Below are 27,937 nucleotides of genomic sequence, written 5' to 3' on the forward strand. Positions count from 1 at the left end.
ATGACCTGAGCGCAAACCAAGAGTCAGATGCTTAACCCGCTGAGCCACCCAGGCACCCCTGTTATGTGGATTATTACTGGCTTTAGTCCTACTACAGAGATTCTGGTCATCACCCCTGAGCCGACCCAGCGCCAGGCTCTGTGCTGAGCACCCCACGGTTCCAGAGATGAATCCGATGCCCACTCCCCCTTCTCACTCACCCAGTCAGCACACGTCCACCGAGGGCCCGCTGTGTGCCGGGCTGGTCTGCACACACAGGCCTGAGCAATAGTCGCTGTCCCCAGGACACTCACAGCCCTGGGGTAGGGGGAAGGGCAGCCACACTAACGGAAGAGAACAACTGAGTGGGATGTATGTCATGGTGTAGGCAACTAGGTAGTAATAACTAAATGCTATGCAGAGAATGGACAAAGAATATATTCCAAGATGAGGGAGTGTTCATCCTAGATGGAGAGATTAGGAATGATTCTAATTTCTCTCTCTCTCTTTCCCGTACTTACTGCAGCGAGCACATTATTTTTGCATTAAGAAGAAAATTTGTTTTAAAAAAATAATTTATAGGAGCACCTGAGTAACTCAGTCAGTTGAGCGGCCGACTTCGGCTCAGGTCACCATCTCGTGGCTTATGGATTCGAGCCCCATGTCGGGCTCTGTGCTACAGCTCAGAGCCTGGAACCTGCTGCTGATTCTGTCTCCCTCTCTCTCTGCCCCTCCCCCCACTTGTGCACTGTCTCCCCCCCCCCAAATATAAACATTAAAAAAGTTTTTTTTTAATAATTACAGCAATAGGCAGAATGTGCTAAGTGCTGTAAGTTTCTTGGACTATATACAAGGACAGAAGTGGCTCTTTTTAGTGGGGTGGGGATGCTGGCGACAGTGACGGGAGGAGCGTGAGAAGGGCGTTTCGGGTGACGAGGACCCTGTGGCCAGAGAGGTATGAGACCGGGAAGGCATGGCCCACGTGGGGAACAGGATTGTCCAGGGGACAAATGGGAACAAAAGCGTGGACCCCAGACCGAGAGAGGCACAGGGGTGGCATCTTTGTAAACCCAAGGGATGTTCCTTCATGTGCCATCTTCATTTTTCAAACCGAGCCTACTGTCATCAGCTCTCACCTCAGCCTTCCTGACATGCCCACTGACCACAGTGCTCTTGTGTTTAAGGTTTTTAAGTCAAGCCTCACAGATGTACGACTCCTCTTTGATTGCCAGCGTGGGCTACATTCTGTCCACTACCATTGCTATTACAGCAGGTAAGGGTGGCGATCGCTAGATTCCTGTCTCCCACCTGCGCAGCAGGGACATTAGCCCAGTGTGGAGGGACGGGGCTCTGCCTCTCTCAAAAGGCCAGTTCTGCGGACTTGTTCTACCTCTCAGAGTCGTGTATGACGTCATAGAGAAAGTGCAGGATTTCGGGCCAGAGGGACCCGGGTTTGCACCCTAGCACAGACACAGAGCCGTGTGACCCTAGGAAAATCACTTAACCTCTCTGAGCCCCAGTTCCACATTCATAAAATGGGAATAACACTCACGTCCTAGAATTGAAACACACACAAGATGTACTTTGTACAACTGGCACAAAGTTTCTCCAGCGATTTTTGCCATCATCTGCTAGCTCCACTAAGTGATCACAGATTTCTTCTCTGTAATTTTTAGAGATTATGTCCGGATGAAGCATCTGTAATGTAATAGGTGCTGAGTAAGCCGTCATCAGTTTGGCAGGCCCCCTTTCTTCTACTCCACCCCTACTTTTTCTTCTGAGGTGGCTTCGGAGGCTGCAAGCATATCAGAGTGTGTTTGTTTTTAAGGGTCAACGAAGATGAAAACCTCCGAGGTAATAAGGCCAATAAGAACAGTGTGCCTCCCTTTGAGGAAGGCCCGGCCGTAAAGCCAGATGTTTTGCACTGCCCTTTAGACAAGCGTGCCAAATCCTGCTCACAGAGGTGGGAACAAGGTAGGCACGCGTCCTGCCAGAGCCTGTGCTGAGAGCAGGACCCGGGATCCCGGGAGGCGTTGACCCAGAGCAGCCAGAAAGTGAGCCCGCTGCACAGACTTAAGTCATGATCCAGAACTTGGGTCCAGTCAGGGTTGAAAGGAAAAGCCAACAGCATGGTCAGAAGCTGGGCAGGACTCAGGAGCTCAGGGACACAACATGAAGCCCCGGGAGGTAGAATGAGTCCAGACAGACGCAGGCTGCAAGGCGGGTGAGGGCAGCCAGGCCCATGTGGCTCCCGGTGCAGGAGCGGGCCTGCAGGCCTGCCATCTGCTGGCCACGCGAGGTTAAAGAGCTCTGACAGCTTAACACCAAGCCTTGCCTTTCCCTCTTATGAAAGACGGGGGAAGGGAGTATATAAAAACTGGCAAAGAAAGTCTGTAGTTTCGTTTATAGTGTGTTTAATTGGGGGAGGCTGGGTGCAGGGTCCATGAGAACTCTATAGAAAAACAAGATGGAGATAAGAGGAGTGTAGGAGAAAGAGAAGACAGTCTGTCTCCCCACCCCCCCCCACCCCACCACCCCGCCCCGAAATGGCTTTTATTCCACTCTTCTGACATTTGCCCTGCTGGTCATGATGTTTCTGATCACTTTGGTTTCCTACAGGGAAGAGAGTTTAGCCAAATGCTACACAGACTGGCAAGAAGGTGATTTGAAAACAGCTCACCCATATTTCCTATTTTCTGCTGTTCCAGGAGCAGTATTTTACCTGGACTTCATCGGGGAGGATGCGCTACACATCTGTATGTTTGCACTGGGGTGAGTTACGTCCTGCTGTCTGGCCTGGGGCATTGCCTGGGGCCGGAGAACTCCAGGCAGTTTGCCTCTCTGGCCCCACTATTGCTTCTGCCTCTCAGGCAATCCTTTAGATCCCAGGGAGCAGCCAGGATTTAGAGCTTTGTCCTCCAGAGGGTGAGGCTTTTCCTCCCAAAGGGCTTTATCTCCCTCCCCTTTCTTCTCTTTTGGGCTCTAATCTCCTTGTCACTTTGAAAAGATCCCATTTTGACACATGAAAAGACTCTCAGCCTCACCCCAGATCACAAAAATGCATTTTTTTAAAGTTTATTTTTTGAGAGGAGGGGGAGGGGAAGAAACAGGGGGAGGGGAGGAGAGAGAGGGAGAGAGAGAGAGAGAGAGAGAGAGAATCCCAAGCAGGCTCCACTCAGTGCAGAGCCTGACACTGTGTTCGATCCCACAACCATGAGATCGTGACCTGAGCCTCTATCAAAACTCAGATGCTTAACTGACTGAGCCACCCAGGTCCCCCCCCCAGAAATGCATTTTGAAGCCAAATGAGATGCCATCATTTTGCAAAAAGTAACAGGATTAATAAGCCATGTTGGCAAGAGGAGAGGACGAGGAGACCAGCTCTCTGCCACACCGAGAGGATGTTTAATGCCAGAGGACAATTTGGCAATGTCAATAAAAATTGTAAGTGAGCAATGTTTGATGCAACATTCCATTTCTAATCACTTATCTTGGAAAAATCATTGAAATGGGACGCAAAGACACATGTATGAGGCTGTTTTTTAGTTAAAAAGTTAATTGTACAAGGAAAAAATTGGAAGTAGCCTAAATACCCAGCAATAGAATACAGGCTAAATAGATTGTGGTATGTCCATATAATAAAGTACCATGCTGCCATTTTGAAAAATTGAGGTCAGTCTATAGGTACTGACATAGAACCATGTCTAGGATATATTAAATGGAAAAAAATACATTTTTTAAAAATGTATAGTCTACCCTATGATCTAGCAACTCCACATCTAGATATATACCCAAAACAAATAAGTACACATTGACAAAATGACTTGTACCTGAATATTTATAGTAGCTTTATTCATCATATGTCCAAATGGATACAACCCAAACGTCTATACACAGGAGAGTAGAAAGCAAATGATATAGTATATTAAGACAGTGGATTCAATATAACAAAACCAATGAACTACTAATATATACAATAAGGTGAATGAACCTTAAAAACATTTATTAAGTAGGGGCACCTAGGTGGCTCAGTCAGTTGAGCATCTGACTCTTGATTTTGGCTCAGGTCATGATCCAAGGGCTGTGGGATCAAGTCTCCCTTCGGGTTCCATGCTGAGCATGAAGTGAAACCTACTTATCCTCTCTCTCTCTCTCTCTCTCTCTCTCTCTCTCTCTCTCCCTCCCTCCCTCCCTCCCTCCCTCTCCCCCTCCCTCTCTCCCTCTCCCTCTCTCCCCCCAACCCCACCCCACCCCACCCCCTGCCTCTGCCCTGCTCACACACTCTCTCTCTAAAATTAATTTAAAAAGCAGGGCGCCCAGGTAGCTTAGTCAGTTGAGCATCTGACTTTGGCTCAGGTCATGATCTCACAGTTTCTGGGCTCTAGCCCTGCGTCAGGCTCTGTGCTGACAGCTCAGAGCCTGGAGCCTGCTTCGTACTCTGTTTCCCTCTCTCTCTGCCCCTCCCTCCTGTGCTCTGTCTCTCCTTCTCTCAAAAACAAACAAACAAACAATAAAGAAATAAGTAAATAATGAAAAGTTTATTAAGTGGAAGAAACTAGACAGAGTATATACATGCTGTATGATTTCACTTATAAGAAGTTCAAGAACAGGCAAATCAAGTTTTGGGTGATAGAGGAGGTCAGAACAGTGGCTTCCTCTGGGGCAGGGTTAGCATGGATTGGAAGGGGCGTGAGGAAACTTTCTGGGGTGGAGGGGATGCAAATGTCTCCTCTGTGGACTTGTGTGGCGGTCACACAAGTGTCCACACGGACCAAATTCATCGAGCGCTACATTTAGGGTTTGTGCATTTTACGGCATGTAAATCACACCTCAGATTTTATTTTTTTATTTTTATTTTTTCAACGTTTATTTATTTTTGGGACAGAGGGAGACAGAGCATGAACGGGGGAGGGGCAGAGAGAGAGGGAGACACAGAATCGGAAACAGGCTCCAGGCTCCGAGCCATCTGCCCAGAGCCTGACGCGGGGCTCGAACTCACGGACCGCGAGATCGTGACCTGGGTGAAGTCGGACGCTTAACCGACTGCGCCACCCAGGCGCCCCACACCTCAGATTTTAGAAAGCATGTTTATTTATCTAAACTCTAGGGAAAAAGGAAAAGACTCTAGAAGAATGTACACCTGCGGGGGGAGGGGGTGGGATTAGGGAGAGATCAGGGGCTTTTTCACTTTTTCTTTCTCTCCTATACTGATTGAATTTAGGCCACAAAGAATTTTTTTGATTTAAACAAAATATTTTGGGGGGCACCTGAGTGGCTCAGTCGGCTAAGCGTCCGAACTTCAGCTCAGGTCATGATCTCTCAGTTCGTGGGTTTGAGCCCCGCATCGGGCTCTGTGCTGACAGTTCAGAGCCTGGAGCCTGCTTTGGATTCTGTGTCTCCCTCTCTCTCTGCCTCTCCCCCATTCATTTCTCTCTCTCTCTCTCTCTGTCTTAAAAATAAATAAACATTAAAAAAATATTTTTTAAGGGGAGGTTCTGAAGACACAGGCCAAATGGAAGGGAAGACATTTTGCCCAGGAAGAGTCTAATTTATCCTGATTAACGCAGTGCCGAGCGTAAGGGTGTGTGAGGCCATCGTTTATCTCCAGTCTGCTCCCTGCCCATCTCAGGCCCCCCAGCCTCCCCAGGGCTGTTCAGCAGCAAACCCCCTCCCTGTGGCCTGTGACCCTCTTTTCCCCCTCACCTGGGCTTGAAAGTAGCCCCCCCAACCTCACTCTGGCCTTTTTTCTCTCCCTCCCTTGCCCCTGTTCTCAGGTGCCTCATTGCATTCTTGGGTGTCTTCTTAATCACCCGTAACAGGAAGAAGGCCATTCCATTTGAGCCCTATATTTCCATGGATGCCATGCCAGGTAACGTTAAAACCCCATGTGTCCAGCTGCCAGCCCATCCATATAGAATGGCTGCTACTTCCTGTTTAAAAAGAGACGGCTGTCTGCTGGGTTTGGTACAGGGAAGGTGTGCTGTGCCGTTATGGTGTGACTGTCTCTCTCTCTCTCTCTCTCTCTCTCTCTCTCTCTCTTTTTTTTTTTTTAAATCTCACTGTGCCAGATAGGAGGCAATGGTTGAGGCACCTCAGTTGGTTTTGAGCCCATCTCGCCAGTTCCCGTGTGTATTTTGGGATCTCTTAAAGACAATCCTGATTCACACTGGATAGAATTATGATCTGTCCATCAGGCTTTGTACCTGTGAAAGGAAAACTCCACTCATCCAGTTGGAATAGAACGACCAGAGAGGGGAAAGAATATAGGATGAATGAAATTCAAATACTATAACCTCACTCCTTAGATTCCGCGAGGGAGTGGATTGTTCTGGAAAGCCTAGTTTCCCAGGGAGCTGGGGGTTCACCCTGAGCAGCACAGGCTCAGATGTGTTTCGTCCTTGACAGTCACAAATGCGTGAATCAGCAGAGCACTGCACAGAAGGGAGCCGTGAGGGCTGTGGAGAACTGGGGCGTGCCCGCCCAGCCTCTCCAGGGACCCAGATGAGAAAAGTTAAGACACTGGGCCAGCCCCATCCAGGTTTGCCCACCTAAGTTCTGTGGGTTGCCGGTGACCACCTGCTTTCACTTTTTAGCTCAAAATTAATTTTTATTTTAGATATAACGGCGGAACTCTCTCCAGATCATAATCCCCACCCTGCGTTAAGACAGCCTAATGAAGGGGCACCTGAGTGGCTCAGTCGGTTAAGCGTCTGACTCTTGATCTTGGCTCAGGTCGTGATCTCACGGTTCATAGGATCAAGCCCCAAGTTGGGTTCTGTGCTGACAGCTCGGAGCCTGTGTGAGACTCTCTCTCTCCCCTGGCTCGCACGCTCTCTCTCTTTATCTCTCAAAATAAATAAGCATTAAAAAAAAAAAAAAAACTTCTTAAAAAGACAGCCTAATGAACAAACTATAACCACACTGAAGGCATCCGGTAGTCCTTAATAAAGGACGCTGGGATATAGCTGTGTTCTCAGGGCTGACTGAGGTGCCCCTGCTTTAAATGGCCCTATGGTTTGTGTGTCTTTTATATTATTTCCTCATCTTGCTCTCAAGCTGTCGTCTGTCATCCGTGCTGTTACCAGCCTGCCTGTGTACAGCAACTCCAGGTCCAACTTCTCATTTGACCCAACGTGCTCGAATTGTATATAAAATTAAGATAAACAAGCTCTGAGTTGGGGCCTTACGGTTTCTCCTAGGAGTTAAGTGCATGAGCTTTAGTGCATGGACTTCGAGAACATCTAATCTGGCTGCTCAGATGCCTTTTTTGCTTACTTCCTTGTTTCTCGGCTGTGTCCCGGATAGATGAGGGCGCTGGATAGCTGAATTCCAGATAGGTGAGGTGTCAACTCTGTGTGTGTGCAAGTATGTGTATGTATATGTGTGTTTGTGTGTTCACAAACTGTGTATGTGTATATATCTATATGAGTACTTGTATATGCATATATACAGATGTATTTTCCAGTGGAAAATAGAAGGTAACCTAAGGTAATCTTAGATATCAACATTCTGTGGTCTGTTTGTGGATGTGGCTCTGGGCTTCCTCTTTGTACCTTGTGACGGGTGGGAAGTCAGAGGTTGATGAAAGGAGACCCTGCCCTGTTGCCGTGGCGCGTCAGACACTTCCAAGTGGACGTGTCCCGTGCCACGTGGGCTTGGAGTTCTGGTGCCCTGGATTCCGATCCCAGCTCTGTGTCCACCCGCTCTGTGACCTTGGGCATGTCCTTGGGCAGGCCAAGGCCTCTGACCTTGTAAATTGGGATTCCTTCTCTCAGGGTAGTGGGATAATATGTGAAAGGCTCCCTTGCACAGTGTCTGCGACTTGGTAGATGCCTGGTTCAGTTTGGTTTCACTTCCCTGTTGCTTTAAAAAAAAATCTTTGAAAATTTCAAACACGTGTTCAACCTGATGCCAGGTAGAACACAAAAAATAAAAAAATAAAAAAAAAAAGGAGGGGGACGCTGGCTGGCTCAGTTGGTGGAGCACAGCATTCTTGATCTCGGGATCATGAGTTCAAGCCCCACATGGGGTGTAAGAATTACTTAAATTTTAAAAACTTTAAAAATAAATTAGTTAATTCATTAAATTAAAAAAAATAATAAAACTGTTTAAACCCACTGCCTTTCCTACTACCTGTATTCCCTGGTCAGCATTAGAGCCTTGCATTTGGCCTACCTAGATTGACCTTCACAACCGACCAGTAGCTACGGTTCAAGAGGCGTTCAGGGGCACCTGGGTGGCTCCGTCGGTTAAGCACCCGACTTCAGCTTAGGTCATGATCTCACAGTTCGTGGGTTCCCCACATCGGGCTCCGTGCTGACAGCCTGGAGCCTGCCTCAGATTCTGTGTCTCCCTCTCTCTCTCTCTCCCCTTCCCTCTGTCTCTCAAAAATGAAAAAACCTTAAAAGAAAAAAAAAAAATTTTTTTTTTAAGGAAAAAGCAGTCTCACAGTCCCCCCCACGGTGCACATCGCCCTCATTTTCCATAAATCAGTTAACCCATAATTGTCAGACTGTGGGTGTGGTCCTGCTGCTTAAGAACTTTGAAAACATCCAACAGCTAAGCCGTGCCCGGTAAGCGCACCCTTTGCCCGAAGGAACAGGCACCCCCCTCAGCTTTTGTAACTTCACCCCTTGGAATCTGTGTCCTCATCCGGATAATGGGGCTCGGATTGGGGGGCGGGGGGGTATTAAGTGGAAGTGTGCAGGGCGGCCACACGGCATTCCTGTTAAGAGTGTGGGCTTCAGCGCTCAGACCACCCGAGTTTAAACTCTAACGCTGCCACTTGCCGGCTTTGGGACCTCAAGCAAGTTCTATAACCTCTAACCGCCTCGTTCTCCTCATCAGTAGTTGTGAGGATCAGATGAGATCAAGCTTTTTTTCTGCCAGGAGCTCAATACTCAGTACCCGTTAGCTGTCCTCATGCTCCCTGTGGTTACCATTGTGATGTAGAGCGCTTAGCCCAGAGCCTGGGCGCAGTCGGGAGTCTGGCACCTGCTGTTACTGCCTTCATAGTTTCCTGGAGGACACTTTGAGTTCAGTTTCCTACGACAGCCTAGCGGCAAGAGAATTTGAAGTCTCAAGTCCCAGGCCAGGAAGAGAGTTGCCCTCCAAGGTCAGGTCCTGCCTGATGGGGAAAGTGTAGAACAAGGCTAACGGAATTCAGGAGTAAAGTCCCTGTTCTCAACTGTAAGAAGAAATCCAACATCAGTATGTGCCCAGGAGCGGTAGGCAGAATGGCACCTGCCCTCTATGCGGATCAGGGATGTTAATTGTTAAAGGTCAAAACTCGCCTTCTGAGTGTCCTGATGCGTCTGGCACCGCCGCGTGTCCATGGCACGAAAGTTACCCTCCCTCTTCTCCCAGGGGGATAATGAAATGTGCTGGATCCTGATTTAATTCCGCAGGAAAGTATTGGCATCTACCACGCTCGAAGCACGGTGCTGGTTCTGCTCCCCCTGGGGCCCAGACACGCGTTCCCACCTCGTGCTAGGCCAACCCATGGTCCCTCTTGACAATGGCTGGTCTGTGTGCATTATTTCCTGAAGATTCGTCCCCGGTTGCTTAGCAACCGTAATATTTCTAGCACATATTTCTGGATGTTCTTTTTTCGATCGAAAGCATTCAGGAAATTGGCAATGCACGTGATCAGCGCCCCAGCACTATAATTAGCCTGCGATGGGGTGGAGGAAGACGCAGTCTCCTGTGCCCCACCCCCACCCCTTACCACGTAATGATGTGGAGAAAATGGATTTCATTTCAGGTATGCAAAACATGCATGACAAGGGAATGACGGTTCAGCCCGACCTCAAAGCTTCTTTTTCCTATGGGGCCCTGGAAAACAACGACAACATTTCTGAGATCTGCGCTCCTGCCACGCTTCCGGTCATGCAGGAAGAACACAGCTCCGGGGCTGCCCCCGGGGTCCCCTACCGAGTCCTGGAACACTCCAAGAAGGAATGAGCCCACCTTGCTCCCTTTATAACTGCTCAAGCCCTGCCGATAGTGATTCAGCCCTGAATTCTGAAGTTTGCCTTTCGAGTCTTTTTTTTTTTTTTAACCGAGAACTCTCCAGAAGGGGATCTGGAAGAGCCTTTGTCTCTGGCAAAGAATATATTATCTTGGCTTGGAGATTCCGGATGACCAGGGTGGGGGTGGGGTGGGGGAGGACGAAAGCAGTATTCCGGGGTGGGTGGGGCGAGTGCGGGATTCAGACCCCGCCCCGTTCCGCCCCCACCCCCGGTCCCCCAGGCTGGGAGAGCCCCCATCATCCCCGAGGATGGTAACTGAACATCCCCCTTCGGTGACCGCAAGCTGCCACATTCCTCGCAGCTGAAACAAGACAGATCCTGCCCTCTCCTTTCCACATCGAGGGAGAGGCTGGGGACCCCTGAATCCAGTCTTCCTCTTGCCTGATCCTCCCCATCTCGCTCGCGATTCCATATTTTCACGTAACGTTTGCGTGGTCTTCACATGGCATAGCGGGCCAGCCCCGGGACCCTTCTGTCATTCACCCGCAGAAAACGCACGTGTGCCCCTTCCGGTTGTCTGTGCCTTTCTAGCGAAAACGTGCTTGATGTGTTCGTATTCCACCCGCGCTTGAAAGCTAATTTGTTTTTGGTTCCGTGAACTGTATGACTGCCTTTTTTTTTTTTAACCCCCCCAAAAGGAACGGAGAAGTTAAGAGAAGGAGGGAAATAACGTTCAGGAGCATCGGTAATGATACGTTAGCCCGAAAAGGAAGAAACATCCCTTCCCATCTTACAAAATGCGGTCGCATCACTTACAAAAGGATAGACAGAAAATCTGGCTCTTTTATTATGGGTATTTTCCTGCACACCAATGCCCTCTGGGAGGCCTCCATCATTCCCCCTCCATCCTCTCCTTTATAGATCAACAAACCAGACTTGAATTATTAGTTAATTAACTTGGAGCTGATAGAGACGCTGGGTCCTCCTTTCATACGGTCCCACATATGTCTGGAAAAGCGGGCATTCTCGGTAAGGGTTGCTGCTTTCTTTCAGGCTACTCACGTGATTGTCTTCCCCTAGACTGACTATACTTTTGAGAACGGCAAGAGTTTGCAAATCTTAGCATAAGGATCCCCTAAGGAGTTTATTTAAAATGCAGATTCCTACACCCCAAGCGCGGATATTCTAAGTGGGAATGGCCCAGAAGTCTGCGTTAAGTCTGCGTTCTTAATTGGCAGTACAGGTCATTCTGATGTATGTAATCCAAGAATCCCACACCTCAAAAGCCTAATAATTGCGAGAGACGGTCTGCTACAACCCCCGGGGGGCCGACACACTCCAGCCTGGAAAGTCGGAATTAGCATTCCTTGTTTCCCGTCTAGGGTTCACTTGGCAGGTCAAATAATTCCCATAGGATCTGTGGCATTCATCCATCCAGTGATAACTACTTAGAACTACACTTGACGTTTCCCTAGGCAGTCTTTAACTAATAGGCAAGATAACAGTGTTAATAGACCAGTGTTGATAGATCATTAACCTTTATGGATTGTGCTTAATACCGATTTAGTACCTTGACTTCAAAACCCGGCATCTGTCGCCTGCGATAACCACTTCTGTATTGTGTCTTAACCACTTCTGTATTGCGTCTTCCATGCCTAACAAGGCAGCAGACGGTGACCTTTTTTCTTTAGGACAGGTGTCCACTCAGTTCAACAATATTTGTGAGGCATTACCTGTGTGTTAATAAGCATTTGGACGGTGAAGGCTACAAAGAATGACCATGGTTCCTGCCTCCCCAGACCAGCAGAGGAAGACACATACCCAGGAAACCGTGGCAGGGCAGGCCTGGAGAGGTGCACCTTGCAACAGTGGGCCACGGAAAAGGACAGTTTGAGGGAGGGGGCGCTGCCTAAGGTCAGACCCCAAGCCTGGAACAGGGTACTCAGAATTGAAGGTGATTTGGGGGTGCCGGGTTGGCTCAGTAGAGCACGCAACTCTTGATCTCAGGGTTGTGAGTTCGAGCCTCATGTGTGCTGTAGAGTGTACTTAGAATAAAAATTAAAATTTCTGAAACTATTCAGTTTCAATTCATTTTATTTATTTTTTTAAGTTTATTTATATTTGACAGAGAGAGAGAGAGAGACAGAGCATGAGTGGGGAAGGGGCAGAGAGAGAGGGAGACACAGAATCTGAAACAGGCTCCAGGCTCTGAGCTGTCAGCACAGAGCCTGACACGGGACTCGAACCCTCGGACCGCAAGATCATGACCTGAGCCAAAGTCGGACGCTCAACCGACTGAGCCACCCAGGCGCCCCATCAATTAATTTTAAAAATAAAAAGAATTGGAGATGTTTGGGGCCTCACTCATTGATGGGGGCAGGTTTGAGCAAAGCATAGAAGTTAGGGCTGACCAGCAACACCCCCCCCCCCACACACACACACACCCCAGGTAGAGGGGCCAGCATTTGCAAAGGCACAGTGATAGGGAGTGGGTGTTGACAAAGAAAGGAGAGGCAGAGAAGGTGGTGGGAGATGAACCTGGAAAGATAACCAGTGGAGGGGCACCTGGGTGGCTCAGTCGGTTAAGCATCCAACTTCAGCTCAGGTCATGATCTCGCGGTCTGTGGGTTCGAGCCCTGCGTCGGGCTCTGTGCTGACAGCTCAGAGCCTGGAGCCTGTTTCAGATTCTGTGTCTCCCTCTCTCTGACCCTCCCCCGTTCATGCTCTGTCTCTCTCTGTCTCAAAAAATAAATAAAAGTTAAAAAAAAAAAAAAAGATAACCAGTGGAGGCCAAATCATGGAGGCCTTGAATACCTGACAGAAGAGACCAAGGTGCATCTTAGTGGGCATGGGAGCCATTGATGATCCATGAGGAAGAGAACGGCAGGATCAACGCTGATTGGAAAGGAGGCCTTCTGCAGAGTGTAAGAGAAAGAATCTGAAGGGATAATAAAAGTCACTTTTCAAGGTCAAGCTGCAAAGCCTGCAAGAACAAAACACAAAAGGAAATTAAAATCTGGTTTTGCTGCTATTCAGATTTTCCAAGTGATTTTTCTGAGGTGGGCAGGGATGAGGTGGGAGGGCAGAGCGGATAAATGGAAGGTGAGCAGGGAAGCCATTTATTTTTTTTTTAATTTTTTTTTTAACGTCTATTTTTGAGACAGAGAGAGACAGAGCATGAACGGGGAAGGGGCAGAGAGAGAGGGAGACACAGAATCAGAAGCAGGCTCCAGGCTCTGAGCCATCAGCCCAGAGCCCGACGCGGGGCTCGAACTCACAGACCGCGAGATCGTGACCTGAGCTGAAGTCGGACGCCCAACCCACTGAGCCACCCAGGCGCCCCGCAGGGAAGCCATTTAAATATGTCAAACCCAGGTGATCATTTTGGTGTATTATATGCTCCCAACCTTACTCTGCCCCTTCCCTGTTTGGGTTATGGGCCTTTTAGTCCCAATCCAGGCAAGAATGAGATGAGTGGGTAAAAGTGCATTATAGTTTCCGGTCAGCTGACGGTCATGGTTTCAGTGCCACTCAGGCATTGCCCCCGGGGCCTGGGCCTCCCCTGCCTTCAGGTTGGGGGTGATGGCATAGCTGAGCTCCAGGAAGGCTGAGCAGAGAGTGCATGGCAGCTTCCTGAGGGGAAGCCAGGGGCAGGTAGGTACCTGGGTATTCTGGAAGAACAGCTGATGTGGATCCAGAGTTCTGAATCTGCCTTGGACTATCTTCTCCCAGCCTTTCTCCCCAAATGTCAACTGTTAGCTGGTGACACTTGCTGTTGCGGGACGGGGGTGGGGGGCAAGCAGACATCAACTTTCCGCTCACATATTCCCGATTCTTTATTTTTTTCTCTCGGCTCTGACATCCCCCAAGCCCTCTTGAATGCTCCAAGCAACATTAAGTCTCCCACCTCTCTCTCCTTCCTAGCGGCCAGTGCCTACACCAGGGTCACCAGACCTGGGTTTAAACTGTCCGTTGTTCTCTGGTCTTCCCCTCTCCACTCCGCTCTGCCCCCCTCTTCTCAAGGCTGGGACTCTGGGTTCTCTAACCAGACAGCTCAAACCCAGGTAGGTGCCTGTGGGCTTTGTCGAGAGCTCAGCCCCTCCCCGCACCCCTCTCTTGAAGCGATGATGCCGGGTCGCCGGGGTTCCTGCACCGTGGAGCCGATTGCTGGGTAGGAAGGGAGGACTGATATGTCCATTGCCTTCCTGGTGGAAACCAGCCACCTCGATGGTACTGTGCACACAAGACAGCCATCAGGGTAGTTCGTGTTGGAGCAACTCCACCCTGCACGCGTATGAACCCCAAATCTGGTCCAGCAGTGGCCGGTAGGCAAAAAAATACACTGCGTGCTTCTCTGAGAAGCGGTGTAAGTGAAGTCGCCTTAGAATATATTCTGCGTGGATGCTTATATTTTGTGAACTTCATGACTGATACGACATGTCGTATGTCTCAAAAAAATAGGTGTGTTAGCTGCAAATAACATTACGAAGTGATGTTTCGTTTAAAACAAAAACAACCCACGTGATACCTGTTGAGTTTAAGTCTTATGTTTGGCTAGTACTTTCTAAAGTTATCTAGAACGGTGCTGCGCCATAGAACTTTCTGCAAGGGTGGGATTGTTCTATGTCTGTGCCGCGAGGTACAGCAGCCACTAACCAGATGTGGTTATTGAGCCCTTTAAATGTGGCCAGTGCAACCTAGGAACTAGATTTTTAATTTTATTTAAACTTAATTAAAGTTAAATACCCTCGGGGCGCCTGGGTGGCGCAGTCGGTTAAGCGTCCGACTTCAGCCAGGTCACGATCTCGCGGTCCGTGAGTTCGAGCCCCGCGTCGGGCTCTGGGCTGATGGCTCAGAGCCTGGAGCCTGTTTCCGATTCTGTGTCTCCCTCTCTCTCTGCCCCTCCCCCGTTCATGCTCTGTCTCTCTCTGTCCCAAAAATGAATAAACGTTGACAAAAAAAAAACATTAAAAAAAAAAAAGTTAAATACCCACATATAGCTAGAGTATGGCTGCTGTAGTAACAGTGCAGTTCTAGAAACGCCCGTGATGGCAGTTAAGGCTGAATTAAGCACCCCCCTGCCTTTTTTTTTTTTTCCTGCAGTGGTTAAGTGTATAGACTCTGTGGCCAACTGCTTAGGTTTGATTCCTAGCTCCCCACTTAGTAGCTGTGTGACATCGACAAGTTACTTAAACTCTCTGAGCCCCATCTGTGAAACAGGCACAGTAACAGTGTCCACCTGAAGATTCTTACGAGGATTGGATAAGCTCATAGTTACAAAGTCTGGCAACTATGTCCAGCATTCCATCAGGATGTTATATTATATTGAAGCAATGGGGAAGCCCTGAGCGCAGAAGCTTCTGTCCCCAAGGAGTTCGGGCCCATGAACCTCCCTTTACGGATGTTTGCCCACTTCCCCTGTATCCTTGGGATTTTATGGAGGCTACCTGCGTAGGCCTGAGCAATGAGTAACTCCGTTTCCAACCCCTCTCCAGGGGAGGGAGGGTAGAGCTGAGAATTCCCATCTTCCATTCAGGCTGACCAGCCCCCATCCAGGACCCCCGCCAGTGTTGCCTCATTAGCATAAAAGATGCTCCTGGGGCCCCTGGGTGGGCAGTCCATTAAGGGTCCGTCCTCGGCTCACGTCATGATCTCACAGTTTGCGGATTCGAGCCCCGTGTCGGGCTCTGTGCTGACAGCTCGGAGCCTGGAACCTGCTTCCGATTCTGTGTCTCCCTCTCTCTCTCTTCCCCTCCCCCGTTCATGCTCTATCTCTCTCTGTCTCAAAAATAAATAAATGTTAAAAAAAATGAAAAAAAAAAATAAACATTAAAAAAAAAGAAGAAGAAGAAAAGAAGCTCCTAGTGCTCTTATCACTCACAAATTTACAAGGTTTAGGAGCCCTGAGTCAGAGACAAGGTCAAAGACAAATATTAGAGCCAGAGATATTCTCGATGTTCTTACCACTGAGGAGACTACAAGGGTTTTAGGAGCTCTGTGCCAGGGACAAGGTGCAGAGACCAATATGTATATTTTCTTTGATCTCATAGTGCCCTCGTTAAACAAGCTCCCTCGCCCCTTCTGTTCAAGTGAGGACACAGCGAGAAAGACTACGAACCAGGAACGGGTTCTCACCAGACTGAATCTGCTTCAGCCACCCAGTCCACGGATGTTTTAGTTACAGGAGCCCGGATGCGCTAAGAGACCAGCGCGATGAGAGAAGATTCTCACGGCAGGGCAAACGGTGCCTGCTGCCTTCTCACGTTGACACTGGAATGTGAATCTTCACCGTTGCTCCCTAGAAACGTCCGTGCACTTATTCGTCAGGATTGTTTTGTAAGTTAAAGAACAGCAACAGCAACAATCCACAAAGCCCATCTTTGACTCTCCCAAAGCCTGTTTGTCATGAAAACAACAGCCCCAGAAATACGTCTTTGTAGATGTCAGTCGCACTCTGACCCTTGTAAGCATCCCAGACGGATTCAGGAAATTAGATAGCTGTCGTATAATGTCTTCTACTTTTCCCAAAATGTCATCTTCTACCAAAACATTCAAGTCACAGACATTTATTCCTCTTCACATGAACGACGCTGAGTATCTTAGCACGCGTTTATACGCATTTGTGTATCCTTTTCTGCCAACTGTCCAGTCTTTGCCCACATTCTCTGGCCTTATTGGTCTCATTGATTTGAACGTGCTATTTGTATTTTTTTTTTATAAATTTTTTTTCAACGTTTATTTATTTTTGGGACAGAGAGAGACAGAGCACGAACGGGGGAGGGACAGAGAGAGAGGGAGACACAGAATCAGAAACAGGCTCCAGGCTCTGAGCCATCAGCCCAGAGCCCGACGCGGGGCTCGAACTCATGGACCGAGAGATCGTGACCTGGCTGAAGTCGGACGCTTAACTGACTGCGCCACCCAGGTGCCCCTGAACGTGCTATTTGTATTTTGCATCAATTAACCCTTTCTCTGTGATGTGAATTTCAAGTATTCCCCAATGTATTTGCTTTTTGATTAGCTTATGTGGCTTTTTTTTTTTTTTGCTATGAAAAAACCTTTTTGTTTTGTGTGTTTTGTTTTACATATAATCCAATTATTTCTATCAAATATATTTTTATACGTAAGTATTTTATAAACATAATGGAATTGAGATGACATTTCTATAATACGCTAACTTTCTAAATTTTCTGGACTCTGCTCTCCCCCACTGATATGTCTGCCTATTCATTCACCATTAACATACTGTTTAAATTATCTTTATTTTTTTATTTTTTTTTTTTTTAAATTTTAATGTTTATTCATTTTTGAAAGACAGAGAGAGACAGAGCACAAGCAGGAGTGGGGTGGAGAGAGAGGGGGACACAGAATCTGAAACAGACTCCAAGCTCCGAGCTGTCAGCACAGAGCCCGACACGGGGCTCAAACTCACAGACTGTGAGATCATGACCTGAGCTGAAGTCGGACACTTAACAGACTGAGCCACCCAGGCGCCCCTATACTATCATTTCAATAAACAGGACATTAATATCCAAATAGTAAACAGGCAAAATCTCACCATAAAGGCTAGTCCTTTAAGCTGAATAATTTAGTGTTATGAAAAATGTAGGGCAGTGTTATTATTTGCCTCATCTTGCCACAGACCCGTAAGAAGACACCGGCATTCGGGAACCAAACTTGGCTTGATGTGACTCAAACGTGGTGTTTCACATGTCAGGAGAGGGGGGCCCCGCAGAGGGGTCCATTGCCTAGTTACCTGCGGACCCAGGACTAGAACCCAGGTCTTGGGATCTCCAGTCTTTTCCTCCCCCGCTGCACCAAGTCCTGCCGCAGCCTGTGTTCCACATCCACCACTGGCGTCTGAGCTCTTCCTCCTACTGTGTCATTTCCCTCCCTTCTCACAGCAGCTCTGCCAGGAGGCTGCTCTGTCCTCGTTTTATAAGCACAGAAACTGAGGCTCAAAGAAGTTCGGTAATTTACTCAGGGCCACTTGGTGTGTAAGTTATAGAGCCTGGATTCAGGGGCGCCTGGGTGGCGCAGTCGGTTGAGCGTCCGACTTCAGCCAGGTCACGATCTCGCGGTCCGTGGGTTCGAGCCCCGCGTCGGGCTCTGGGCTGATGGCTCAGAGCCTGGAGCCTGTTTCCGATTCTGTGTCTCCCTCTCTCTCTGACCCTCCCCCGTTCATGCTCTGTCTCTCTCTGTCCCAAAAATAAATAAACGTTGAAAAAAAAAAAAAATTTAGAGCCTGGATTCAAACCCAGATATAACTGACTCCAAAGTTTCTCTCTCTCTCTCTCTATGTATGTACACATATACATGTGTGTATAGATATATGTATATACACATATATATACATATATACATACACATATATATGTGTATATACATACACATATGTATATGTGTATATATGTACATATATGTATATATACGTGTATATGTGTATATATGTACATATATGTATGTATGTGTATATATGTGTACATATATAACTTTTAAAGTTTATTTTTTAGTAATCTCTACACCCAACAAACTCACAACCCTGAGATCAAGAGTCACATGCCCCTCTGACTAAACCAGCCAGGTGCCCCCTCTATATATTTTAAATCCAGTCTTTTTTTTTTTTTTTAACCTTTATTTATTTTTGAGACAGAGAGAGACAGAGCATGAATGGGGGAGGGGCAGAGAGAAGGAGACACAGAATCAGAAGCAGGCTCCAGGCTCTGAGCCATCAACCCAGAGCCCAACGCGGGGCTCGAACTGACGGACCACGAGATCGTGACCTGAGCCGAAGTCGGACGCTTAACCGACTGAGCCACCCAGGCGCCCCATTAAATCCAGTCTTTGATATGTCAGTAGACAAGAATTCTTTTACTTTTAAATTCTTTATTCATTTTTTTAGCACAGAATGTAACTTCCTCTTGAGTCTGGAGTAGCCTAAGAGTGTAAGTTTGTTGTTTTTTTTTAAGTTTTTATTTATTTATTTATTTATTTATTTAGAAAGAGAGAGAGAGAACAAGCATGAGTGGAGGAGGGGCAGAGAGGGAGGGGCAGAGAGAATCCCAAGCAGGCTCTGCACGGTCGGTCGGGGTGGAGCCGGAAAGCGGGGCTCGAACTCACCGTTTCATGAGATCGTGACCTGAGCCGAAATCAAGAATCAGACGCTTAGGCGACTGAGCCGCCCAGGCGCCCTACTTAGAACATAATTTCTTAGGCAGCTATTGAGTCAGGAGACAGAAACCATACCAGTTACTGGAACAGAAAATGTAATATAAGGAATTGGTAACTAGGTAGAAAGCTGTTTACTGGGCAACTGAAAGGGTAGGAGAGAATGCTGAAGTCTCATAGCGACAGTGGCGGTAAGAAGCAGCCCCCACCCGAGGGCTGGGGGAAGACAGGGAAGAAGCTGGATGTGGGGGGAGAGCTTAGGAATTCCCTGAGCCTACACTGATGGGTTAACAAGGCAGACAGCATTAGAAAGACTTAGGATGCTCACACCCCAGTCTGGCTAAACATGATTAGGTAAATAGGCAGAGAGAGAGAGAGGCAAAGGCCCCAGTCCAGATAGTTACGGGCAAAGCCCCAATATAAAACAAAGGCAGAAGAGGTAAACAAGATTAGGTATTCAGGGTGGAAACACCCCTAATTTAGTACAATAGCAGAAAGCTGCTTTCACAGGAAGGAAGAACCAAATTAGGTAAACAGGGCTGCAAGGTGAAGTTGCCCAAAGCAGAGCGAATTAGCAAAAGGAAGGTTGTTTGACCCTTGTGGACCCTGAGGTAGCACGCTCTTTCTTGTCCCCTAGACTAGTTCAGGTTAACAGAGGTGGTGCCTCAAGTCCTCTGTAAACAACCCTCCGCCTGGGTGCCAGGATTTTGTTTTGTATTAACCCAAACCCCTGAGCCCACATATTTTCAAAATGCCCTTTCCCTCACACCCGTGAGTTAATGTTCACAGCCTCACTGTCTCTTTGTGCACGTCCATGACCATGGTTGTAAGCCTTCTGATCCTAATGAACACTGAGCAAGGACCCTTAATCGGGGCTCTTGAGCTCTCCCGGACATTAGCCATCTCTAGCGTTTTAATCCTGCGTCCTGCTTTCTTGCTGGACGAGAAAGAACTCCAGACCCGGAGTCTACGACAGGTGGAATTATTAAAACTTAGATATTATGCCTAAAGGAGGGGCCCTGGGGAGCTGAAACTCAGAGAGCTACAACTAAAGCTGGTGCTGTGTCTCTGAGTTGGAGGAGAGGCCTCACGGGATTGGGACCCAGCCTATGAGGGTCTGTATGAGCCCTGGAGCCCACTGAGGAAGAAGACAGACTCCCTGAGCTTCAGTGGGAGAGGAAGAGTTCCTGGGTGGCTCAGTCTGTTAAGCGTCTGCCTCTTGGTTTCAGCTCAGGTCATGATCTCATGGTTCATGGGTTCGAGCCCCGTTTCAGCACGGGGCTGACAGCACGGAGCCTGCTGGGGATGCTCTCTCTCCCTCTCTCTCTCTCTCTCTTAAAATAAATGAATAATGTAAGAAAAAAAAAAAAACAGGCGAAAGAGGGGAAAAAAGTATTTCATCATGCCAAGAAGATACGTTAAAAGTTCCTGTCCAACATGGAGCCTCAGCAGCCACACTCACCTCTTCTCAGTGCCAGGGCTTAGTCAGTAGGTACCAAGAACAAGGGTGCTCTGGGCAGCAAAAGGACAGATTCATTGGAAAACGATAATAGACTCTACAGATGCAGAGCAGCATTTGCCCCAGATGGAGCCCTAACAGTGGAATGTCTGGCGGTGGGGGCCCAATGGGAAGGAATGCTGGGGCAGGGAGGGGGACAGGACGGAGCTGAAGAAACATGGCCCTCCACGAGGACAGGGAGGCAGGATCGGGAAAGGCATCTCAGCCCCTGGTGTGAAGTCCTGCTTGCTTTTGCCTGCAGCACAAGGCGGCCTGCGGGCCCCTCACTTCCACACCTGAAGGGGAAGCCACAGACAGCCCAGCTCACCTCCTCAGAGACAAAAATCACCCCTCACACTCGGGGGACAGGAAGCCCTTGGGGAAACAGACTCACACAAGTGCAAAGGAAAATCCGCACTCGCTCAAAGAGCAGGGAAAAGCACCATTAAGGGGACATTTTTTTTGCCAATTTTCTTGCGTGCAATACCCATCTTAAATGCAAATAGAAGAGCCCTTCCCTTGTATGGGAACCACGGGTATGATACAACTTGTATTTCGTAGCTTGTACACAGATCTGTACTTTGTTCTATCAAGGCGCTGGAAACCCTGCACAAAACTAACTCAACTGTTTGTACTTCACTGACTGATACACACACGTGCTCTGTGCCTTCATGAATGGGATCAGGGTCCTTACACGAGGTCAGAGAGCCGCCTCGCTCTCTCCCCACCACGTGAGGGGACAGAAGGAGGTGGCCATAACCAGAAAGAGGGCCTTCATCGGAACCCCACCATGCCGGCTTCATGATCTGGGGCTTCTGACCCCCAGAACTAGGAAATCAATGTCTGTTGTCGATAAGCCACACGGTTTATGGTCTTTTATTACAGCAACCAGAACAGATGAAGACAGCAAGTCGTGAAGCTATTTTTCCCTCCGCTCCAAACCTGCCCTTCTAGGGGATGGCCGTGGGAGGCTGCAAACCCCCTCTCTGCTGGGCTAGCTGCTTCCTGGGAGCAGGGGATCGTGCTCACGAACGGGGTCGTGAGGCTGCAGGAGGAAGGGGCTCGCCCCTTCCTGTCTACTTCCTGTTTCTGTGCCCATCTTCTGGAGGCACTTCCTCCCCTCAGTGAAGCCTCAGTTGGGTCTAGTTTGCAGCTCTTTCCAACTCTCACGCGATCAGCTCCACGGCCCCCACCCCTCAGCGATATCTGCACACCCTCCTGGAGGCCTGGGGGTGTGGTTTATCCACGGGACCCCTCCTCCTACCTTTTTTTTTAAACAGCTTTACTGACATAAATCACATACCATACAATGCACTCTCTAAAGTATATGATTCGGGGTGCCTGGGCGGCTCAGTCAAACATCTGACTCATGGTTTCGGCTCAGGTCACTATCTCAGGGTTCGTGAGTTCGAGTCCCCGCATCGGGCTCTGCGCTGACAGCACGGAGCCTGCTTGGGATTCTCCCTCTCCCTCTCCCTCCCTCTCTCTCCCTGTTCTTCCCCCTGTCGCTCTCCTTCCCTCACTCAAAATAAATAAGTAAACTTAAATGAAATAACTTACGTAATGCAACAGTTTTTAGTCTATCTACAAACATGTGTAAGCGTCGCCACAGTCCACTCTAGAACATTTTCACCCCCTCCAAAAGAAACACCGAAAAGAAGATAGCAAGCGTCGGCGAGGGTGTGGAGACCTTGGAACCTTGGTGCACTGGCAGTGGGGACGTAAAATGGCACAGCCACGCTGGCAAATGGTATGGTGATTTCTCAAAAGATTCAAAGTGGATTACCCCGTGTTCCGGAAATGCCACTTCTGGCCACAGACACAAAAGAACTGAAAGCAGGGACTCAGATACTTATACACCCGTGTTCAGAGCAGCGTTCTTCGTGATGGCCAAAAGATGGGAGCAACTCAAGCGCCCGTCAGCGGATGCACACGAGGATTCGTCAGCCTTAAATTTTTTTTTTTTAATTTTTTTTTCAACGTTTATTTATTTTTGGGACAGAGAGAGACAGAGCATGAACGGGGGAGGGGCAGAGAGAGAGGGAGACACAGAATCGGAAACAGGCTCCAGGCTCCGAGCCATCAGCCCAGAGCCCGACGCGGGGCTCGAACTCACGGACCGAGAGATCGTGACCCGGCTGAAGTCAGACGCTTAGCCGACTGCGCCACCCAGGCACCCCTCGTCAGCCTTAAAGGGAAGGAAATATCGACACATGCTAGGACACGGCTGAACCTTGAGGTCAGTACGCTAAGTGCATAGGCCAGACACAAGAGGACAAATCCTGTGTGATCCCATTTATGTAAGGAGTCGCCAACCCACTCTCTGTTTCTATAGATTTCCCGATTCTGGACTTCCACATGAACGGAATCAGGTAATATGTGGGCTTACATGCCTGGCTTCTTCCAGCCAGCATGTTTTCACGGTTCATTCCAAGTTCTAGCCCATGTCAGCATTTCTTTTCTTTTTATGGCTGAATAACCTCTTATCTTGTTAAGTTTTCATCATTACGACCTCTTACCTTGGTCCCCTTCACCCTCGGAATGGTCACCGCTTTCCGCTCTCACCGCCATGATCCCTTAAAGTTCTTTCTGCCTGTTGGGTTTGAGAGCCCCTAGTTTGATAACCTTAGGTCAGTAACAGTTCTTTCCATTAAGCTCTTTCGGTTCAAATCACTGTTGTGATTTCTGTTCCCCGATCAAACCCTGACTGATATGCAAGAAAAAGTAAAATAATTTGAATCCCTGGTCCATGCAGGCAGCTGTCTGTTTTCCATGTTCCATTTTTCTCTTTATGTGCGTGCACCCCCCCCCCCCATACTTCCGTCCCTAATTATGGTCATCTAGCTCGTATCCTCCTCAACCCATCTGCAGCTCAAGTGAATCAGGAAATAATGTCTCCGCCTAACAAAGTCAAGGATCAAAACGCTTAGAGAGCCGCTCCTTCCTGTGTGGAGTGACATCTCGGCTCTTGAAGGCTCTCGAACCGATTTGCAGTGAATTCAGGAGCCTCTGGGTCTGCAGGCAAATGGAACTGATTCTTTGCAATTCAAAGCAACACGGCAAGATGGAACCTTGTGAGGCATCCAGACTTCAGAGCGCACTGAGAGACGAATTTCCATACCCAAACCTCAAAACCAGTCACATGTTCTTTTGTTTGTTTATTTTAAGTAGGCTCCACAGGGAGCACGGTGCTTGAACTCACCACCCTGCTGAGATCAAGAGTCCCGGATGCAGCCAGGCACCCCTCACGTTTGTTTGTTTGTTTGTTTGTTTGTTTGTTTAAGACATGTTTCTCTTTACAAAAATGTAATCATTATCAATTGCCTCCATTTCTGTTAGAATTTTATAGTTCCCCAGCTTTCAATAAACCGTTCGTTTTGAACTCAAAACCATCTTAGGAGGGAGGTACCACTGTAATTTTCATTTAGCTGAAGAGGAACCAGGCTTAAAGCATGTGAGATGTTCTCAACAACTGGTCAGTAGCACAACCAGGATGGGAGCCTACAGTTTTCTGAAGACTTTTTTTTTTTTAAGTTTATTTGTTTATTTTTGAGAGAGAAAGAGTGAGCAGGAGAGAGGCAGAGAGAGAGAGAGGGAGAGAGAGAAACCCAAGCAGGCTCCACACTGTCAGTGCAGAGCCTGATGTGGGGCTCGATCTCACGAACCAAGAGATCATGACCTGAGCCGAAATCAAGAGTCAGAGGCTTAACCGACAGAGCCACCCAGGTGCCCCATTTTTTTGAAGAGTTTTAAGTAAAGTGACTGTAGCCCTGAGAATGTCTCTCTCATACACTGCTGAAGTTTGAGGGTAGGAAGGGGGAGACAGGAAGGAGGTAGTATAAATTAATAAAACTTTTCTGGAAAATATTTGAAAATATGTGTACCCTGACATTGCCTTCCAGATAATAAAACTACAAAATAGTTTCTATTAACAGCTAGATCAATAAAAAAGAAGAAATAACCAGAAATATATATCTACTGTGTTTTTATATATGCCAAATTGTATGTATACAAAACAGTGGGTTAAATGGATTCTTTAATAATTAACATTAGAACCACTGAAAAAAGAATTTAAGGGGTGCCGGGCTGGTTCATTAGGTAGAGCATGTGACTCTTGATCTTGGGGGTATGAGTTCAAGCCCCACATTGGGTATAGAGATTACTTAAATTAAAAAAAAAAAAAATCAAGGTGCCTGGGTGGCTTAGTAAGTTGAGTAGCTGACTCTTGATTTTGGCTTAGGTTATGATCTCATGGTTTGTGAGATCGAGCCCCGAGTTGAGCTCTGCACTGGCAGCACAGAGCCTGCTTGGAATTCTCTCTCCCTCTCTCTCTGCTCCCCCCTTGCTTGCAGGCACACATATTCTCTCTCTCAAAATAAATGAGCATGAGAAAAAAAAAAGGAAAAAAAAATTTAAAAATCTATCTAAAAAAAGAATTTAAGTTAGAGTCTTACCTATATTTAAAAAAAATTTTTTTAACGTTTATTTATTTTTGAGACACAGAGAGACAGAGCATGAACAGGGGAGGATCAGAGAGAGAGAGGGAGACACAGAATCCGAAACAGGCTCCAGGCTCTGAGTGGTCAGCACAGAGCCCAACACGGGGCTCGAACTCACGGACCGCGAGATCATGACCTGAGCCGAAGTCGGACGTTTAACCAACTGAGCCACCCAGGCGCCCTGTATATTTTTATACTAAAATAAATTTCACTCGAACTAAAGTGATAAATATAAAAAATACAAAATCAAAAAAAAAAAAATGAGGGTCACTATTAACCAGGGGAAAGCAAACGAAGAAATTATGAAGCAAACTATAGATACATTTACCTTAAAATTTTTTTAATGTTTTATTTATTTTTGACAGAGCACAAGCTGGGGGAGGGGCAGAGAGAGAGGGACAGGGGATCTGAAACAAGCTCTGTGCCGACAGCAGCAGGCCTGGCATGAGGTTCAAACTCACAAACCATGAGATCATGACCTGAGCCCAAGTCAGATGCTCAACTGACTGAGCCATCCAGGTGCCTCTACCTTTAAACAAAAATTTTAGGGGTGCCTGGGTGGCTCAGTCAGTTGAGAATCCGACTCTTGGTTTCGGCTCAGGTCGTGATCTCACGGTTTGTGGTTCGAGCCCCACGTCGAACTTGGGATCCTCTCTCTCCCTCTCCTTCTATCCCCTCCCCTCGTGCTCTCTCTCTCGAAAGAAATAAATTAATTTAAAAAAATTTTAAACATCTATTAAAAAAAGAAAAAATTCAAAAGGGAAAACAAACTAAGGAAATTTTCAAAAAGTATAGTAATCACACGATTACTATCCACAGTATATAATGTGTTCTTACAATCAGTCAGACAATGTTGATAGCTCATAAATACACGTGAAAAAATGTTCATCCTCTCCGGTAATCGAGATGTCATGGGGTTGTTTCTGCCTACGAAACAGGAAAGGCTTTTAAAATAAATACAATACCCAATATTATTAAGGATGTGGTAAGGTCTACATTGAGGATGTGGGATTGTATGATGTGTACAACTGTTCTGAAATTCATTTTGTCAACTTCCAAGAAGAGTTTTAAAAACGTATAAAGGTACCTGTTGTTTAGTTAATTATACAAGACAAAATTCTAAAGAAACCTTGATTCTAACAATGGATGATTAGATGAATAACAGAATACAAACAATGCAATATTATGTAGCCATCAAAAAATATATTTTTATAAATAGTATTTTAAAACACAAAGAGTGGGGCGCCAGGGTGGCTCAGTAGGTTCAGTGTCTGAATCTTGGTTTTGGTTCAGGTCATAATCCCAGGGTCATGGGATCAAGCCCCAAGTTGGGCTCCCCACTGAGCATGGAGCCTGCTTAAGATTCTCTCTCTCTCTCTCTCTCTCTCTCTCTCTCTCTCTCTCTCTCTCTCCCTCTGCACCTCTCCCCTGCTCGTATGCTCTCTCTCTCTCTCTCAAATAAAAATAAAAATAATAATAATAATAATTTAACAACACAAGGAAACACTTGCAATATAACGTGAAGCTAAATAAATGGGACATCTGAATTGAATGAGTCCAGTAATATACTTAATCTTACCAAAAAGCCTGGAAAGAAATATACCAAATAGACCAATTCAAATATTGAATTGTGGCTATCTCTAGACCGTGAGGTTGTAAATGATTTGAATTTTCTTATTTATCCTTTGTTTTCAAATGATCTGCACAGGGAAAGACTAATTTTTATAATGAGAACATGAAAAACATCAACAATGCACATCACTACATCTCCCAACCAATGCTGAATGTGATGTCAGTAAGAAGCTTCACTCCTCCAACGAGCTATTGGATCATGTTGCAACTCTCCTGTTGGGGGAATGACTGATGTTCCAGGAGTAGGAGACAAATGAGGATGTCACCAGGGAGGCCGGTTAAATTAAAGGCTCTTCAGTCAAAGGCACCTGCGAGACAGATCCCACAGGAGATCTGGAGTGTGCAGCAGATTAGGAATTTAAATATCTAGTAAACCCAAATGCACATTAATAAGCCTGAGGGGTAGGGGGGAAGGTGGGGGGAAGAGAGATTGAGGGAGAGGGAGAGAGAGACCAATTGAATTGGCAGTCAGGCTTCTATCTTCGGCCTTCTTCCTTTCTCATTACGTGCTCTCCCATGAGGTGACCTCTCTCACAATCAGAAACAGCTCTGTTTCCTCCCTCCCTTTCTCTTTTCCACATGTATTGAGCACTGTGTATCAGAACCAGATATTGTTATAGGAGCTGAGGATTCATCGGTGAACAGTCTAGACTGTGGGAGGATTTTCTAGGCATATCAGTGGGGATTAGGTTTGGCTGCAACAGACACCTAACAATGTAAAATAATAATATTTGTCTCTCAAGTAAAGGCAGGCTAGATACAGGCAACCCAGGGCGGGCAGCTCCAGTCTCACAAGGGATTCAGGCCCCTTATCCTTTTGATCCATCATTCCAGCGTTCAATCTTCAGGGTTACCTCCTGGTCCATAATGGCTGCTGGAGCTCCAGCCATCACATTCACACCTCGGGCTAGAAGAAAGAGAAACTGTAGAAGGGCAAAAGGGTACTTCTCCCAGCTGAGGAAGCTTCTTTTTGCTCATATGTCATTGGGCAAAATTAAGTCATACGTGGCTGCAAGGGAGGCAAAATATTGCTGCCTTGAATAAAATTTACTTGTAAACCAGCTACTGTGTACTGAACATCTGTAACGTGTCTGGCACTTTATAAAACAAACCCTACAGAGGCAAAATATTGCTGCCTTGAATAAAATTTACTTGTAAACCAGCTACTGTGTACTGAACATCTGTAACGT

The 27,937-nt window shown here is 47.3% G+C and overlaps 1 protein-coding gene and 1 long non-coding RNA gene across 3 annotated transcripts in view; both read left to right on the plus strand.

Annotated features, from left to right (window-relative positions):
- NIPAL3 (NIPA like domain containing 3) overlaps nucleotides 1–10,609 on the plus strand; it is a 50,133-nt gene extending 39,524 nt beyond the window's left edge. Inside the window, exons 9-13 of one of the 2 annotated variants that reach the window (XM_040465065.1) lie at nucleotides 1,164–1,252; nucleotides 2,688–2,751; nucleotides 5,754–5,848; nucleotides 7,285–7,316; nucleotides 9,743–9,854. In XM_040465065.1, the coding sequence (XP_040320999.1) occupies nucleotides 1,164–1,252; nucleotides 2,688–2,751; nucleotides 5,754–5,848; nucleotides 7,285–7,301 (265 nt within the window). In that variant the 3' untranslated portion in view covers nucleotides 7,302–7,316; nucleotides 9,743–9,854. Of the gene's footprint in view, nucleotides 1–1,163; nucleotides 1,253–2,687; nucleotides 2,752–5,753; nucleotides 5,849–7,284; nucleotides 7,317–9,742 lie in introns of both variants that reach the window. The other variant, XM_040465055.1, reaches the window with a different exon arrangement.
- A 12,187-nt stretch (nucleotides 10,610–22,796) lies between these two features.
- LOC121023292 (uncharacterized) lies at nucleotides 22,797–24,005 on the plus strand. The gene is made up of 2 exons (XR_005787337.1): nucleotides 22,797–22,855; nucleotides 23,488–24,005. It is a non-coding gene; the product is annotated as an uncharacterized LOC121023292 (long non-coding RNA).
- Nucleotides 24,006–27,937: the final 3,932 nt, after the last annotated feature.

The sequence above is a fragment of the Herpailurus yagouaroundi genome, unplaced genomic scaffold (assembly GCF_014898765.1).
Source record: "Herpailurus yagouaroundi ecotype Mexico unplaced genomic scaffold, PumYag 77, whole genome shotgun sequence".
Lineage (NCBI taxonomy): Eukaryota > Metazoa > Chordata > Mammalia > Carnivora > Felidae > Herpailurus > Herpailurus yagouaroundi.